The sequence below is a fragment of the Mauremys mutica genome, chromosome 8, assembly GCF_020497125.1.
Source record: "Mauremys mutica isolate MM-2020 ecotype Southern chromosome 8, ASM2049712v1, whole genome shotgun sequence".
In the NCBI taxonomy this organism is placed as follows: Eukaryota; Metazoa; Chordata; order Testudines; family Geoemydidae; genus Mauremys; species Mauremys mutica.
In genome coordinates this window covers 19253107-19270858 of record NC_059079.1, presented here as the reverse complement: position 1 = coordinate 19270858, position 17752 = coordinate 19253107, and the positions used below count along the sequence as shown (strand labels likewise).

General features: G+C 44.5%; 1 protein-coding gene across 4 annotated transcripts in view; it reads left to right on the top strand.

Annotated features, from left to right (window-relative positions):
- C8H1orf141 (chromosome 8 C1orf141 homolog) overlaps positions 1–17752 on the top strand; it is a 127284-nt gene that overhangs the window by 97193 nt on the left and 12339 nt on the right. For 3 of the 4 annotated variants that reach the window (XM_045027693.1, XM_045027692.1, XM_045027690.1), the window contains exons 2-4: positions 12528–12848; positions 14212–14310; positions 16607–16776. In XM_045027693.1, coding sequence (XP_044883628.1) covers positions 14230–14310; positions 16607–16776 — 251 coding nt within the window. In that variant the 5' untranslated portion in view covers positions 12528–12848; positions 14212–14229. Of the gene's footprint in view, positions 1–10156; positions 10286–12527; positions 12849–14211; positions 14311–16606; positions 16777–17752 lie in introns of those variants that run through there. The other variant, XM_045027691.1, reaches the window with a different exon arrangement.

Sequence of the window (17752 nt, the reverse complement as noted above, 5' to 3'; positions counted from 1 at the left end):
ATACTGTTGGAGAACAAGATTCCAGGAAACTAGATATAAATAAATATATAAATGTACATTGGCCAAACCGGACAGTCTCTACGCAAAAGAATAAATGGACACAAATCTGACATCAGGAATCATAACATTCAAAAACCAGTGGGAGAACATTTCAACCTCTCTAACCACTCAGTGACAGACTTGAAGGTGGCAATTTTGCAACAAAAAAACTTCAAAAACAGACTCCAAAGAGAAACTGCTGAACTCAAATTAATATGCAAATTAGATACAATTAACTCTGGCCTAAACAGAGACTGGGAATGGTTGGGTCATTACACTAATTGAATCTATTTCCCTATGTTAAGTTCTTCTCACACCTTCTATGGGCCATCTTAATTATCACTTCAAAAAGTTTTTTTCCTCCTGCTGCTGATAACTCATCTCAATTTATTAGACTTTTCCTGTTGTTACGCATACTTCCACCTTTTCATGTTCTCTGTATGTATAAATGTCTCCTGTCTGTGTGTTCCATTCTATGCATCCGAAGAAGTGAGCTGTAGCTCACGAAAGCTCATGCTAAAATAAATTTGTTAGTCTTTAAGGTGCCACAAGTACTCCTGTTCTTTTTGCAGATACAGACTAACACGGCTGCTACTCTGAAACTAGATATAAATAGTTCACATATCGAGTTGGGTCCTGCAGGGATCTGTCCTGGGTCTGGTTCTATTCAGTGGCCTCATAAATGATTGGATAATGGCATAGAGATTACTTATAAAGTTTGCAGATGATACTAATCTGGGAGGGGTGACGTGCTTTGGAGTACAGGATTAGAACTCAAAATGATGATGACAAACTGGAGCAATGGTCTGAAATAAATAGGATGAAATTCAATAAAGACGAGCAAAGAACTACACTTAGGAAGCAATAATCAGTTGCACAAATACAAAATAGGAAATGACTGTGTAGGAAGGAGTACTGAAGAAAAGGATCTGGCAGTTATAGTGGATCACAGAAGTGAGTCATGAATGTTATACTGTTTCAAAAAAAGGGAACATCATTATGGGCAGTATTAGCAGGAGTTATAAGCAAGACACGAGAAGTAATTCTACTATACTCAGCACTGATAAGACCTCAACTGGAGTACTGTGTCCAATTCTGGGCACCACAATCTTGATTGAAAAAGATCTTGATAAGAAAACAACCCAGATGAAAAGATGGGAGAGGGATTTAGACAAAGACATTGAACTAGTTGAGTTGGGTCTTTATGTGGGAAAGGGGATATACATCTCAATTTATGTAGCTCATAAAGAAATTTTTTATAAAAAACTGGAGTCAAATGACATCTGTACAATAAAGATCTATCATATTTTTGCTACTAAGGAGATGCTCTGTTGGAGGAGTTTCAGGGGAAGGGGAACATACTTGTTCATGTGGTGGCTGTGTCCAGGAATTAGATGGTTGGGGCAGAAATTATTAGAGATTCATTTTATGACAAAATGCCAGCTTTCTAGAGATCTCCTTATCTCCTTTCTTAATGCGCCAGTAAAAGGATCTACATTTTAAACAGCATGACAAATAATTTTTTTTATTGTTAGCTGCAAGACTTTGTATGGCATGTTATTGGAAAGTGGGATTTCTCCTGTGGACTGCGGTATAGTAAAATATGGACTGTCCAAAACTTCTTTATCACAAGTAGGTACACAAAAGAAGCACCAAAAAGAGGATAGGTATTTAGAAACGTGCTCATCTTTTTTAGTGTACTCAGAGGAGCAGGGCTTCCCAGCTAGCAAGCCAGAATCTTTAGCCAGGTTCTTTGAATATTAACTTGATCCTTAATAAGTACTGTGTGATGTAATATGTTAATATTTTATTGTAACTTTTGCCTTAAAAGTTTCAAAATAAAAGCTTCTCGTTATCAGAACAGTCTTTTAACATTAAATAACTTTTAGAAAGTCTTTAGCATAAGCTGTTGATTCTACATGATAGTTTTTTAAAAGATTTTTCTTGTCGTCCTGAGTTGGTGAGGGTTTGTTTGTGTATGGCTCGTAATTAATTAATTGCCTATTAATATAAATATTCTTTATTTAAATGGCTACTTACACTAGCTTCGCCAGGTCATCAGATTTCATGTTGGTACCTAAACTGTTACCACTTACAGAGCAATGACATTAGGAGCTTTGCATTTAGCTAGCATATTTGCAAGTCAGCACTTCTCAAAAGTTTTTGCCGTTTCAACATTTAAGAAATAAACAAAAGTTGAAAACATCTCTGAAGAACACTAGCAGCTTTCCTTGCAAGATGGTGAAGATCAGTAAAGCCCGCTTTATTATTTATTGCTCTGATAACACACCCTACATTCTTTTCACAATCAGATCTCTTCCTAAAACATGAATGTTTAACATTGTTTATCTGCTTGATGCATGCATGTCATTGGGAGTTAGAAGCAGAAACCTTCTGGGATTTCTTTGATTAGCTTTCACATTTTGTAATATAACTAGGTAAATATATGTATTGTTATATTTCCAAACATCCGAGCTACAACATAATCGTAGCTATAGCTTATCATTTAGTGAAGGGCCAAAGACATTTGTAAGGACCTAATCAAATAAGGGATAGTAATTGTATTAATACCATTTTTGCATCAATATTGTGGTCTCTCCCCTACAGGATGATCTGGTAACTTTGGGAAAAATTTCTCTTGAAGTCAATGTGAGCAGGATTGGGCCCCCTTGTTTCGCCTAAGGAATACTGAATTCATATTTCCCCTTATGTATATTAATTACACAGATTAGAAATGGGCCCAGATCTGAACAACTCCCAGACTTTGAGATAATTTAGTTATAGAGTTAGATGTCAGTTTTGTAGCTCACACCCATCTCTAGTATTTACCTTAAAAATCTCATGACATTAAATCAGTGAAAAATTGTGAGAATGATGTTTAAAACGACATAAAGCTTACCTGATTTTAGATTTTGTTACAAACTTGAACAAGTTCATTCACAAACTTTAGCAAAGTTGTCAATCATTTGAGCAAACTTGGTGTCATGTGACAATGGGAAGGGATCACAGAAAAAGTCACTTTCTTCTGGCAAACAAGGAACTTTACTAGAATAAGGTTCTAAACCTAAAGCTTCTCTACTTCAACCGTTTTTCTACCCAGAACCTCCTCCAACCACTTCAGCCTGACTTCCCGCTACGTATTTAAAGAGATGAGACACATCCTCACAACTAGGTTGATGTTTTGTGTTGAAATAGTGCAAAATTCATGTATGTTTGTTACTTGAAACCTTGTGAAACGTAAGGGTTTGTGCTTGGAGCTTAAGCTTTCATTTAAACTTGAAATCTGGGGCAGGGACAGGACAGGAGTGACCCAAACTGGACTGCAAATTGATTTAAATGTTTGCACAAACCCCTGCAGAGTAAATTGCTGAAGCTGACAAGGATATTAAAGCTCAACATTCTAATGAAACTAACCCACTGCCTCCAAAATAGCCCTTACCTTCAAGACTATTCTCCCATGGATGTGAGGGATGGCATGACCTACAAAGTCTCAGAGAAACAAAATGTGTTCCCAAAGTGTGGCCTCCAGAGAGGCAATTGACCTCTCTCAGCCTCGGTTTCCTAATCTGTAAAATGGGGAAATAGCATTTACCTGCTCTATGAGGATGTTGTGAGGCCTATCTAAATAAACGTAAAGGTGGGAAAAGAACTCCTAGCCCCCAGTCTCTGGATCCCTGGAGCTCATCAGCAACTTGTTCAAAATTCTCAAGTACAAAAAATGTTCATGCTAAGATGGTTTTATTGGTTCCCCCCACCAAATTTCCAGAGAGCTTAAAATGTTTTACACAAACATTAATTTAAAAAATAAAAAGTTTTTTTTTTTTTTACAATTTCACAGAAGTTTCATGAATGTGGACACTTTTGTGATGAATATTTCACCCAGCTCTAGTAATATGTATTGTTTTGTGATGAAGAAAAATGTGGTTTCATTTTTCCTTATGAGAGAGAAAATTTTCCAGTTCATAAGTGTAAGTTTAACTGTAAGCTAAATAAGGCTGGAGTCCTGTATAAAAAATAGCATGTCATCGGGTACTTAAAGACTGTATCACAAAGTATATGCACAAGGGGAGCTGAAAGAGCAGGGAGGGAGAGGAGTTCTTTAAGTTAAGGGCCAATGTGGTCACAAGAACAAATGGATATAGACTGAACATAAACAAGTTTAGGCTTGGAAATTAAGACAAAGGTTTCTAACCCAGAGGAGAGAAGTTCTGGAACAGACTCCCAAGGGAAGGAATGGGGAGTGGTGGTGGTGGTGGGGGAGATCTACCTTGATTCAAGTCTGAGCTTGATACATTTTTGAAAGGGATGTAATGCTGAGATTGCCTATGATGGCATATGTCCCATCTGTGACTGTTATTAACAATTGCTCTGCTTGCTACCCCCTAATGCCAGCCCTGTGTGATTTTGAGTTACCGTGGCAACGCATCTATGTGGCTATCTAATCACGTCATGTTTTTTGGTGCATGCATCTGTGCGTATGTGTGTTTTCCACGCGGTTTCACTGGCGAAGACTTTGTGGCAAAGTGTCTTGATGGTTAGTGTTGCTGATTTTAACCTGCCACTAAAGAGCTAAAAAGACAATGCAAGTACTGAACAGAGTGGGGAAGAAATTACAACTGGATTACAAAGGCATTTTGTAAATTGTGTAAAAAAAATAATTCAGCATCAGGCACAGCGGTGAGTTGGATGTGAAGCATCATACCAGTGAGAAACAACATGTGCAAAGCTGCCAAATTCCAAAACAGAATATCCTGGTCTCAAACTTCTTCAGCAAGCCCAATGAAACATTGGAGACCCATGTTGTTGCTGCAGAGCTTACACAAGTGTATCACACAGTAATGTACCAACAGTTGTATTGGTCCGGTGACTGTGAATTGAAGCTTGCAGCTGGTATCCAGATTCAATGATTGCAAACATTTTTTATTGTGGCTGTAGAAAAGCCAAAGCCCTGATTAAAGATGTACTATCGCTGCTGTTAACTGAAGTTCCTGATATTCTTCACAGTCAAGACAGACCCTACTTCTCAATCATCATGGATGCATCAGACAAAGGTAACGTAGAACCTTTCCCTTGTCCCTGAGATATTGGACACCTGAACTAGGAATACAAAATAAACTGTTAGACTTTTATGAAGAAAGCGTGGAAACTTCAGGTCAATAACCAACACACTCTCCTTCAAAAATTTGTAATTCACAAACTCGACTTAGCTTAAGTCTCTTCCTTTTGCACTGACAATCCAAATGTTAATTATGGCAGGCAGGAGCGATGGAAGCACTCTAAAAGTGTGTGTGGAGGGGGGCCCACTGGCACCTGAACCATGGCCCTGCCCCTGCACCGCCCTTTCCACCCAAGACCTTACCCCCCACTCGCTCCTCTCCATCCCATTTCGTCCCCCACCTTGCTCGCCTTTATGGCTGTGTGATGGGGCAAGGCCAGATGGCTACAGTAAAGTAGTAAGGAACAGGTATGTTAGCCCCAGGCTAACCAAATCCCTAGTACCATGGTAACCAAATGGCAGTTGCTCCAGGTTAATCAAGACACCTGGGGCCAATTAAGATCTTTCTAGAAGGCAGTGGAGATAGCTACATTGATTGGGCCACCTGAAGCCAATCAAGGGATGGCTGGAACTAGTTAAAAACCTCCCAGTTAGTCAGTGAGTTTGGGGTGTGAGGAGCTGAGAGTGAGAGGCGCAAGGAGCTGAGAGTGAGAGGATGAGGATGTGCTGCTGGAGGAGTGAGGAGTACAAGCATTATCAGACACCAGGAGGAAGGTCTGGTGGTGAGGATAAAGAAGGAGTTTGGAGGAGGCCAGGGGGAAGTAGCCCAGGGAGTTGTAGCTGTCATGCAGCTGTTACAGGAGGCACTCTAGACAGCAGCGATCCACAGGGCCCTGGGCTGGAGCCTGGGGTAGAGGGAGGGCCCAGGTTCCCCCCAAACCTCCCAACTCCTGATCAGACACAGGAGGAGTTGACCCAGACTGTGGGTTCCATCAGAGGGGAAGATCACTGAGGTGAGCAAATCTGCCAATAAGCGCAGGACCCACCAAGGTAGAAGAGGAACTTTGTCACACTGGAAAAAAGTGATGGGGCCAGGGTGCCCTGGCTCCCCACAACCTCCTCTGGTCCCAGTCAGGGGCGGCTCTAGGAATCCCGCCGCCCCAACCATGGCGGCACGCCGCGGGGCGCGCTCTGGCGGTCGCCAGTCCCGCGGCTCCGGGGGACCTCTGGCAGACATGCCTGCGGAGGTTCCGCTGGTCCCGCGGCTCCGGTGGAGCATCCGCTGGCACGTCTGCAGGAGGTCCACCCGAGCCGCGGGAACAGCGAACCCTCTGCAGTCATGCCTGCGGGAGGTCCACCGAAGCCGCGGTACCAGCGGACCCTCCGCAGTCATGTCTGCGGGAGGTCCACTGGTCCCGCGCCTCCGATGGACCTCCCACAGGCATGACTGCAGAAGGTCCGCCGGAGCCGGCTGCCGCCCTGCCGGCAAAATGCCGCCCCAAGCGCGCGCTTGGCGTGCTGGGGTCTGGAGCCGGCCCTGGTCCCAGTGCACCTGATGATAGGCAGAAATCTGTGTACCAGAACCTGAAAAAGAAGAATGAAAATATTTTACCTGCCAACTGCCCAGCCCACATCATGCATAATGCAGTGGCTCTAAAAGTGGACAATGAGTCATTGGTAATTCAGACATTTGATCACTTCAGCAGTTCTACTAAGAGAGTGGCTGTGCTGAAGGACATGTTTGAGTTTATGGACATTGAGTAAGCTGCTTTGCTACGTCATGTCCCAACACATTGGTTGAGTCTTTCCCATCTGTGAACAGACTGGTTAGCACTTGGCAAGCAGTCAAGAGCTGCTTTGTTTCTCTGGGCAGAGAGTTTGTGGCCTGTGTTTGCTGAGAGTGAGCCAGTGAAGAAGGTCAGGAACCCAGCAGTGCTGAGGTTCGCCTTTATTTTCTATAAAATGTACTTAAAGTGTTCAGCAATGTTCTGCCTGGAGAAGGCTAGTGTGACTCTGTGTGCAGTGTATGCCATAATAAATGGACGGGGCTCAGGACAGAGGGAGCTTGCTGGCAGCAGCTGCTGTCTCAATTTGCTAATCTACTTACAAAGGCAATGTACTTAGAGTGGGGTCAGCGTACTTAAAGGAGTAATGTGAGTCTCTCTCCCACACACAGGGTATGTGTCTCTGTCTCTCTCTGCCATGCTGTCTCCCCTTCCTCCATTCGTGCAGCCTTGTATCATATGAGGCTACATTAACAACAATGTGTTAACCCTTGAGGGCTCATCAGAGTGCTAGTTCATCATTAAGCAGTAAGGCATTCCCTGGGAAATATCCCACCCTCTTCCACCCTCTGACTTCTCCACCTCAACCAAGCTTCACAATCATCATTGCTGTGTACAGTATTAAATTGTTTGTTTAAAACTTTAAATACAGTCTTTTGTCTGGCAAAAACAATTTCCCTGGAACCTAACCCCCCCATTTACATTAATTCTTATGGGGAAATTGGATTTGCTTAACATTAAGAAAAACAAAGTAGTATTTTTCAGGAACATAACTACAACATTAAGAGAGGAGTTATTGTAGTATAAATGGTGGATTCTCTGTCAATTGAAGTATTTAAATCTAGATTTGAGGACTTCAGTAACTTAGCCAGAAGTTATGGGTCTATTACAGGAGTGGATGAGTGAGGTTCTGTGGCCTGTGATGTGCAGGAGGTCAGACTAGCTGATCATGATGGCCCCTTCTTGCCTTAAAGTCTATGAATTAAGATTGCACAGGCACTTCCTAACATTTGAGTGCTTGCTTTTGGCTTTCTGCTAGCATAGTGGTGGTGGCGGTTTTGGTTTTTGTGTGTACTGCAATAAAGAAAAACACAACTCACTTTGTTACAATGTATGGTTATCACTGCCCTCTGCTGGATGGAATCAGAACTGGTCAAATATCACAGCCTGGCCTTCTCTAGTGCACAAAAATAATAGCAATTCTCCATTAGCTCAAGGAGTCAGGGTTCTTATAGCAAAAGGATTTGCATTATAGCGTTGGTGTGTCTAATGTTCTGAGCAACCATAGCATTGTGACATCTGTACAGTTCTAGGTGGCCATGGAGTTGTTAGAATACTTAACATCCCTGTGAGGAAGGCAAGTGTGAGGGTCAAGTGGTCAGCAGTATAGCACTTACAATTTCAAAATTGTTTTAAAAACATTATATTTAGTTGTTTAGTTAATGCACTGTGGTGGTAAAATGATGCAAAGGATTCTGGGATATGGAGATTACAGGAGAGTCTTTACAGGGGCTGCTCTCTGAACACAGGAGAAGCCTCTACTTCTAGAGAGAGAGAGAGAGAGAGAGAGAGCGCGTGTGCGTGTGCGTCCGTGTCCTTAAGTGCAGTTCCTCTTCAGCATGGACAGGAACAAATACTGTTAGAACGGGGGGAGGGATAGCTCAGTGGTTTGAGCATTGGCCTGCTAAACCCAGGGTTGTGTGTTCAATCCTTGAGGGGGCCACTTGGGGATCTGGGGCAAAAATTGGTCCTGCTAGTGAAGGCAGGTGGCTGGACTCAATGACCTTTCAAGGTCCCTTCCAGTTCTAGGAGATTGGTATATCTCCAATAATTAAAAAAAATTATTAATATAGGGTTCCCAGGTGTCTGGATTTCAACTGGAACACCCAGTCAAATAGGGACCCTGGTGGCTCCAGTCAGCACTGCTGACCGGGCTGTTAAAAAAGTCTGTGGGGCATGGGGCCAGCAGGCTACCTACCTGGCTCCAGAAGCGGTGACAAGTTCCTTGGCTCCTCAGTGGAGGGGTGGCCACAGGGTCTCCACGCACTGCCCCCGCCCCGAGCGCCAGCTCAGCATCTCCCACTCTCTGAGAACGGTGGCTAATGGGAGCTGTGGGGGCAGCGCCTGCAGGTGGGGGCAGAGTGCAGAGCCACTTGGCTGCTCCTCTGGCTGGGAGCTGAGGGACATGTGGCCGCTTCCTGGGAGCCCCATGAGGTAAGTGCTGCCTGGTGCCTGCACCCCCTCCCATTCCCCAACCCCCTGCTCTAGCCCTGGGCCCCGTCTCATACCCAAACTCCCTCACAGAGCCTGCACCCCGAACCCCCTCCCTATGCCCCAACTCCCTGCCACAGCTCGGAACGCACTCCAAACCCCTCATCCCCAGCACCACCCCAGATCCTGCACCCCCAGCCAAGAGCCCTCCCACACCCTACCCCAGGCTGGAGCCTGCTCCCCCAGCCAGAGCCCTCACCCCCTCCCACACTGTAGTCCCTTGCCCCAGTCCAGTGAAAATGAGCGAATGAATGAGGGTGAGGGAGAGCAAGCAACAGAGGGAGGGGGAAAGGAGTGAGCGGAGGTGGGGCTTCAGGAAAGGGGTGGGGGCAGGGGCAAGGCAAGGGTCTTTGGTTTTTTGCAATTAAAAAGTGGGCAACCCTAACCACATGGCTTTTTAAGCATAGTTCTAACATGGTTTCACTTTGAACACACTGGCTGACCAAACTGTGTTACCGTTTTCTCTCTACCCCATGAATGCAACCATGTTGAGAGATCTGTAATGGGTCGTGGTCCCCTCAACATGGCTGTATTTGTAGGGTAAATAGGCCCTTATAAAACAGGCTGGATCCATGTTTAAACTAAACTTAACTCAACTCTTTACGATGTTTTAAACGTAATCCTTTAACAGGGTTTGAGCCTCTATCTGGATTTTTCCTCTCCTGTCCCTCTGACCTCATAGCTTGGCAGCAAGTCACATAGGAAAGGATACATTTTTTCTCTCTGTTAGACAAGTGCAAATCTTGGCTTTCCAGGCAGTTCCTCTAGATTTACACTAGCATAAACTAGAGCAGAATCAGGTCCTGCAAGCCCTGCTCAGCCACTTCTCCTGGAGGCAGATTAACCCATTTTCCAGGCTGGGTGGGGTTGTGCATGACTGCAAGCCCTGGGGGAAAAGTCCCAGTTCAAATGATTGAACCTGGGAACAGAATATATAGGCATGGTGGTGCCTGACGGTAACCAACACACAATAAGAAAGCCAAGCCCAGTGAGCCGGGGAAGCTATTGCTGAGCAACACTGTAACAAAAGGACGTGGCAGAATTACTGCAGGATCCTATCCCTGGGGAAAGAGGTGAAGGGGCCGTATGACTGAACTGCATCTTCCCACCATGTACACACTATCTGTCTGGAGCAGACCACAGGAGCTCAGAGCAGCCTTGCAGATGGGTTAGGGGGCCCTGGAGATCTCTTCTGGTAAGTGCCACAGCAAGAGAGGAGAACTACAGGGGAGGTAGAAGAAATGGAGGGCAACCCAATCAGGATCCTAGATGCCCTGAGAAGAAGAGGCAACAGCAGTGGAGTTAGACAAAAGGAGAAGCAGCAGGACTCAGGTGTCGAGGAAGGGGAAGCCATATTTGTGGGGAAACAGTGTGCGTGGGCAGCAGGTTTGGGGGAATGATGAGGAGACAAGAAGGGAGAAGCAGCAGTGGATTATAGCAGGAGCAGTGGTGCTGGAACTGTTGGTTCTGGGGGTGCTGCCACATCCCCTAGCTTCAAGTAACAACAAACACCAACTATGTGGTTTCTGTCACCAGCACCCCCACTATAAAAATTGTTCCAGCACCTCTGAACAGGAGAGGGAGACACTGAGAAAGGAAGAACAGGAGAGGCAAGGAGGAGCAGTAACTCAGTTTTCCCCATCTGTAAAAGGGGATAAATACCTGCCCTCCTAGGTATGTTGTGAAGCATCCTCAAGATTTGTAAGGTGCATGGAGTTTCTTGGATAGAAGATGCCAGGTGTAATTGCCCTATGTCCATTGAAGAGGATTAGCCTGGTCTACACTATGGTAATGTCCCAGGGCTGACAGTGAGTGTAGTTTGACAAACAGACTTTAATTGCAAATGCAGACAAAGACAAACAGTGTTCAGCAGCCGTTCAGAATAGACCAGCTGTCTGCACATGCAGTTTACACCTTGCTTAGCACCAGTTCCACTGCATTCATTGTCAACACCCACTGTCAGCCCCCAAACCATTTTGTTTACAGCCCCAGGCTCTAGAGTAACAGGATACAGAGGTGCAATCCTGTCTAGGTGTACATATGATCTCACTGTGCTACTGGCCAGGCTGTTGTTTGGAAGCTGTGTGGTTAACTGCAAATACAGACTGTTTTTGAAAACAATGAATTGGTTATTTTAGCCACTATGGTTGCCTTTAATTCCTCCAGACAATTCTGGTTTTACAATCACACTTCCCAGTTTAAAAATAAGTTTTACTCTACCCTTTTCCTGTATAAAAGACTCACGCAGACAGGAGAAACCAACTCACTGGCTGACTGTACAGGGGAGTCAATGAATTGGATTACAGAAGTGCACAAAATAAACTGAAAAATCAGAACAATCACTTTATTTTCTCTAACCTCTTTTAGATCTAGTAATCTAAGGTTAGACTTTTAACTGGATTGAGTAAAACCCCCAAACTCATGTTTTTAAATTGTGCTGCCCCTTTAAATATATATTTAATCATACCATATCTATTTCTACTATAGCTTAAAGTATATTATCTCATTGTCTCAACTGGAGATGTAGATGAACATGCAGCTGACTTTTCTAAGCTGTTGTAGATACACACACAATGGTTTCCATGGGCTTTGGATGTGTTTGGTACAGTGTGCGCACTCTCGCGCTCTCTCTCTCTCTCTCTTTCTGAATGGCAGGAGTTTTTTGTATAACACAAAAAATGTAACTTTTCAGCAGCTGCCAGTCACATTTCAGGGCTGAAGCTGCATCATGGCATATATCTGTGCTACTTCAGTCTCAGACCCCCTTCAGGAAAGTATTTAAGAACATGCTTACCATGCAATGAAGTTCAAGGGGACTTACCTACATGCTTTGCAAAGCTCAGGCCATGTGAGCTGACAAACTATTGCTTCCCTTAGAAGAGGAATTGCTTCATCCTACTGGCTCCTGAGTCTCATTGTTTTAAAACTTGTGCATGGGAATCTTTTTGTTAACAAACTGATTTATTACATTTCTCTTCATACTAAAAAGGAGGGACCAAATTTTGCCATCTAGAAACATCCTATACTCTGTGGCTGTTTTTGCTGTTGAAAGCTGGATTGCTAAGTGTTCAAAAACTCGTAGCGACACAAGGCCCGATTTCCAGAGATGCTGAGCACGTCCAACTCCAAATGAAGACAATGGGAGTTGAGGATGCTCAGCCCATTTAAAAATGAGGCTACATTGTGCTATCAGTCAATCTGGCCTAGCGATTAGTGCATTGAGAAGCCTGGAGGCCTGTGCTCTAGTCCCTGTTCTACCAGTGCTTCTGTGTGTAGCCTGGGGCAACTCCTCTAACCTTTCTATCTTGGTTCCCCCATTGGTAATATGAGAACAATACTAACTTCTCTGACTTTGAGGATTAATCTTTGTAAAGTGCTTTGAGCATGTAAATTGTTATATAATAGCTAAATACTATTTTATTATTATTACCATGCAGGCCTCCTGTAAACTCTACAATAAGCCAAGGAGCATCTTCCCTCCCTTTCCCCCTTCTTTCCCCACGCCCCCATAAACAATCCCTCCTTTCCCCCATCCCTGCTCACATGAAGCTTATCACCACGGAAGCCTCATTCAGTTTGCATCTCACTGAACTTGGGCTTCACTGCTGCAGCATGTTGTAGTGAAGTACAAGGCGGTTACACAGCAAGAGAGTGAAAGCCTGGATGAAGCCTTCGGAGGACACTTGCTAACTTCATTGCACAGGGGACCTGTGGAAATCCTACAGCTGGACCCATCATACTTCACCATCTGGGCTACTGTGAGTCTCTGCACTTTTCCTTTCCATCAGCTCAGCCGCGCTGTAATTTTATGTCACCAGTTTATGCTGGCAAAGCAGGGATCACAGCAGGATGAGCTTTCAGGAGGATTCAAAGCATAAATAGATCCCACATGGAAGTCAGGAAGGAACCTAACCCACTCCATCCCCTCCACAGACAGCAAACATTGCACTGCACAATTAGACAGGGGTAGTAGGAGGCTTTTTGCCTACTTGGGAGCATCTTGTATTGGATACTCTCAGATGCAGGAGACTGGGCTAAATAGACCTGAATCAAATCCAATATGGCAAATACTATGTTCCTATGTAGAAAATGATCCACAAAGAAGAAAATGTTTTGTGCCCTTTTTCTTGTTGCTTTTTGATGCATGAAGAAGACCTGGTTTAAAATGGTTTGTTTTTCTACTCATATTTTTACATTCCATATGCAGACAGTCTACTCTGTCTTTCCCGGAAGACCCTATGGACAACTAGAGAAGCTAGTAGGATGATGACATCACCAAAACCTGTAGAGTGAAACCTTAGCAATTGAGACTGTCAGACTGTTTAGAAGTCAGGTTCTGGCTTTTGTTAACACACATATCACAACCCCCTGAGAAACAGTTGCGAGAAAAGTCCTCATTGTTAAAAAAAATCAACATGCCTTCCCTTTAATTGAAAGGCTAAGAGATCCAAGTCCTATAGCACTCTGGGCCTCCAAGGAGACTTACTGCAAAAACAGCACAGATCAGACTATATCTCCAGTGTTTCTGAGAATAGCAAGTAGGAAATAATTTTGGAGGGAAGAATACGTCTTTCTGTCCCTCTGCATACATCATGACATTTTAAAAATGTCCCTCCCTTTTCAGGTCACCTTTAATGTCTTTGGCTATTTACCACATTCTCCCCAGCAGATTTCACACTGGAAATCCAATCAGGAGCTAATACAGCTCGGCAGTTAATTCCTGAGTACCTTCTGTGACTGCCTCTGGGGAGGCATCCAATAGCAGCATTAAGGGAGAGGCTTTAAGGGCAGCTGTGCCTAGACTTCTCTGTGCCCCGAAATCTGTGGTTGATCTCATAAAATACAGGAAGGGCCAACCCCTGCCTCTGTTCCTCATCCACTTTTATGGAATGAGAAGGAAACTCCTAACCTCTCCCCAGGTTTTTCCTGCTATGGGATAACATGACCCTTACCAAAGTGATGGGACGGTGTTGTGATCCACAGATTGTTTTCCATGACATTACCACAAAGTTACTGGTGCTCCACAAAGCGTTTTTCAAAGTTTGTAGCATGAAAGCACCAATTTTTCTAAAATCATTATTTCATTATTATAATTATTTATTTTATTATATTTTATTTTAGGAATTTAATTAAAGAAAAATGACCCAGAGACTCTTAGGAAAACTTTATTCTCTGGAACAATATTCACGCAAAAGACTGGCCAAACATGCAAAAGTTGAAGTAAGTATGGAGCAAATCGAAATCATATCAAAGATAGACACACCCGTTGTCAGCTTTGAAAGAACTCTTTCTTGAGTTATGCCAGCACCTACACACTATCATGACTTGCACCATATAATAAATATCTAAGGTAGAGGGATGAGAGAGATGGGAGAGGGAGAGACTGATTTATGTCTGACTGATGATTACTCCAGGCAACAAAGGAATACTGATAAAGTGAGCAGATCATCTGGCAGTAGAGTGACCAGATGTCCCGATTTTATAGGGACAGTCCTGATTTTGGGGTCTTTTTCTTATATAGGGTCCTATTACCCCCCCATCCCCTGTCCCGATTTTTCAAACTTGCTGTCTGGTCGCCCGAGCTGGCAGCTGAGAAAAGAACATTAGAAGTGCGACAGGGAGTACCAAGCATTTGGCACCCCCTGCTGGAGGCCCTGTCTTTGGTGTACTGCCCAAAGAAGTTTAGTCCTCCACGAGTGGCCTAGAGAAGCCCCCCAGGATCAGCTGCTGGCAGAACCAATGAAAATTGGTCCTCCAGCAGCTAAAAGATTCGGGAGCAGGCAGAAGCCAGTCAGAGCCCAGCAGGCATGATCTTTTGAAGCTGCGGGCTGCAGTGTTTTTGTGCATCTCAGTGAGAAGTGAGCATTTTGAAAAGAACCCCTACCCCCGCTGGCATAACCTCAGATGCACCCCACGCTAATGGCTGCTTTTCTGACCATGTGGCCTTGGGAGGCCAATCATGTGCCTCTGAGTCCACATGCATTTTATTTAAAAAAAAATTATTTGGATTTGGATTTGCAGAGTAATTGTTGCCAAAGAGAAATAGCCCAGACCCTCCACATGTCAGGCAAGCCCCCGCCCCCCACATCCTCCCTCACTTGCCATGGGCACCAGCCCCCCATTCTTGCCCATGGCAGCTGTGCAGGTCTCCAGTCTCCCTGTGTGAAAGGAACTGTGCGGGGCTTGGGCTACAACCAAGATGGTTGTGCCACAGGCAGCTGCGTGGTGTGGCTGTGATTGGAAACAGGCTGAGGGCTACATGGCATGTGGGTGGCTGCCTAAAAACAGCCAAACAGCGTGAAAATCCTCACAGCACCCAATGGTTGGGGTCACCTCCACAATCTGGGGTGTGATGCTGCCATGAACACTTTAAGGATGAGAACACTTGGCAGGTGCTAAGTTTTGATGCATGAATAATATAACCACAGTAGTAGTTTGTTTTTTAAAGAGTAATGAAATCTCTATTATAAAGCAGCAGTGGGTTGGACTTGTTTTTAGAAGTTAACTTTTGCTTATTTTTCTGACCTGACCTGCCAAGTTCCAGGGGCCCAGGTCTGGGTGAACAAGTAAAAGATCGTGTTATGTTACAGGATTTAAAGCCCAGGTAGCCATCTTGAGTTAAATATCAGTTTACTGCTGTACAATTAAGGTGTGCTTGCCTTGCGAGAGGCCCCAGTGGCTCAGATGGGCCCGTGACAAAAAGCCAATGGAACATCTCACCACAGAGCACCTGTAAATGCACCTGCCACAATGCCAGTGTATGCAGACCAACTCCCCCACCCTTTCCTCATGTACCCTGGGCCGGCTCCAGGCACCAGCGCAGCAAGCAGGTGCTTGGGGCGGCCAATGGAAAAGGGTGACACATCTGGGTCTTCAGCGGGAATTTGGCAGCGGGTCCCTCAGTCCCTCTCGGAGGGAAGGACCGGCCGCCAAATTGCCACCGAAGAATGAAGCAGCGCGGTAGAGCAGCCGCCAAAGTGCCGCTGATCGTGCCTTTTTTTTTTTTCCCCTTTTCGCCACTTGGGGTGGCAAAAAAGCTGGAGTCAGCCCTTCATGTATCCCCTTCCCCCACCACATTGTCTGGTTTTAGAATGCGTTCTTTAAAAAATCGTAGGTTGTCAGAATTCTAGCAAGCTAATTTCTTGGGAAAATCTTCTGTAGTAAAAGTCAGGGTAACCAGTATCACAGAAATACTTAACTAAGCTGTCTCAACTACTGCATTGCACTGCCGTTAAAGTAAAAAGACATTTTAAAGTGCATTTAAACTCTGAGTGATTATGTAAAATGGTAGTTTCTTATTAACAGCTCTGCTCCCGATGTGTGTCTTCCAAGGCAAAGATATTTTAATAAAATAAACAAGATTGTATTGCTTTGACTCATGTTGACTTTAAATTCAGATGCTTAATTGCAGAAAGAGATAATAGCTGGTGGTTCACAAAGTTAGTAATATTTCACATAATAGAAATCAGTATATTGCAATCCTAACCAATTAAGGCCATGTACACTTGTGTTGCAGAGCCCAGGGCTTGGGAAATTGCAGTTAAAGCCATTTGTCACAACCCCACTGATATTTGAATTTAAAGAGGATTATGATATACCCAGTGCTAGAACAGTAAATATTTCCAGGCCTAAACCTGCACTGCAGTTATCAAAAGATGAACGGCTCTTCAGACATCAGCAAATAAGGTGACCCCAAACGAGAATGTTTTGTGTTAATTTTAGTTTGACTTAGAGATGCTATAAATATCGTAAAAGTACCATTACTCTTTTACATCAGTTCACTCTCAGTACAATTAAATCGGAGTTGTTAAAAGTATCTTGTTTGCATGATTTACCCAAATCTACAGCCATTTTAAATAACAATTATTAGTGTTAAAGGTATTATTGTTAGGAAAGGCCTTGCAATGAGGGGATTCTGTGCTGTTTCCTACAGTGAAATGATTCCTCACCATAAAACAGGAAGCTGTGTAAACAGTAATTCACATGACTGAATGCTAGAAATTTTCCTATCCCAAAAGAAAAAGCTGGAAAAGTGCAGGCAGTTCGTTTGCCACCTGAGCAGGGGTGAAAGTAAGCGGTACGGGCCGGTACGACATACCGGTAAAAAGTGGCCGCCGGTACCAGCCCGTACTCAGCCGATGTTAAAGCGCTGCCGCAGCAGCACTTTAAGCAGGGTCCTTAAAGCGCTGCCGTGGCAGTGCTTTAACGTCATTGCCCCTTTTGCCTCCCCCCCGGGCTGCTGATGGGGGGCGGGGCCGGTGATTTAAAAGGGCCCGGAGCTCCAGCCCCCACTGCAGCGGCCAGAGCCCCGGGCCCTCTAAATCACCACTGGAGCCTCAGGCAGTGCAGGCCAGGCAGTGCAGATGGGCTGGCTGGGGGTGCTGACCCCCAGCCCAGCTCCTTCCGCCTGAGGCCCCACCCCTTCCAGGGGCCGGAGCCAGCCCCTGTACTGGTATGTGTTAAATGTTACTTTTACCCCTGCACCGGAGGATGCAATCTTCCTGTGATCTCCAAAGTGATTACATACCAGGGTTTGATGTGCTATATCAAGTGTGTGTCCATGAGCAATTGGAAGTCAAATCCTAGTGAGGAAAATAGAAAGGAGCATAAATTCTGGCAAATCAAGAGTAAAAGTATATGACAGGCCAAGAACGAATTTGAA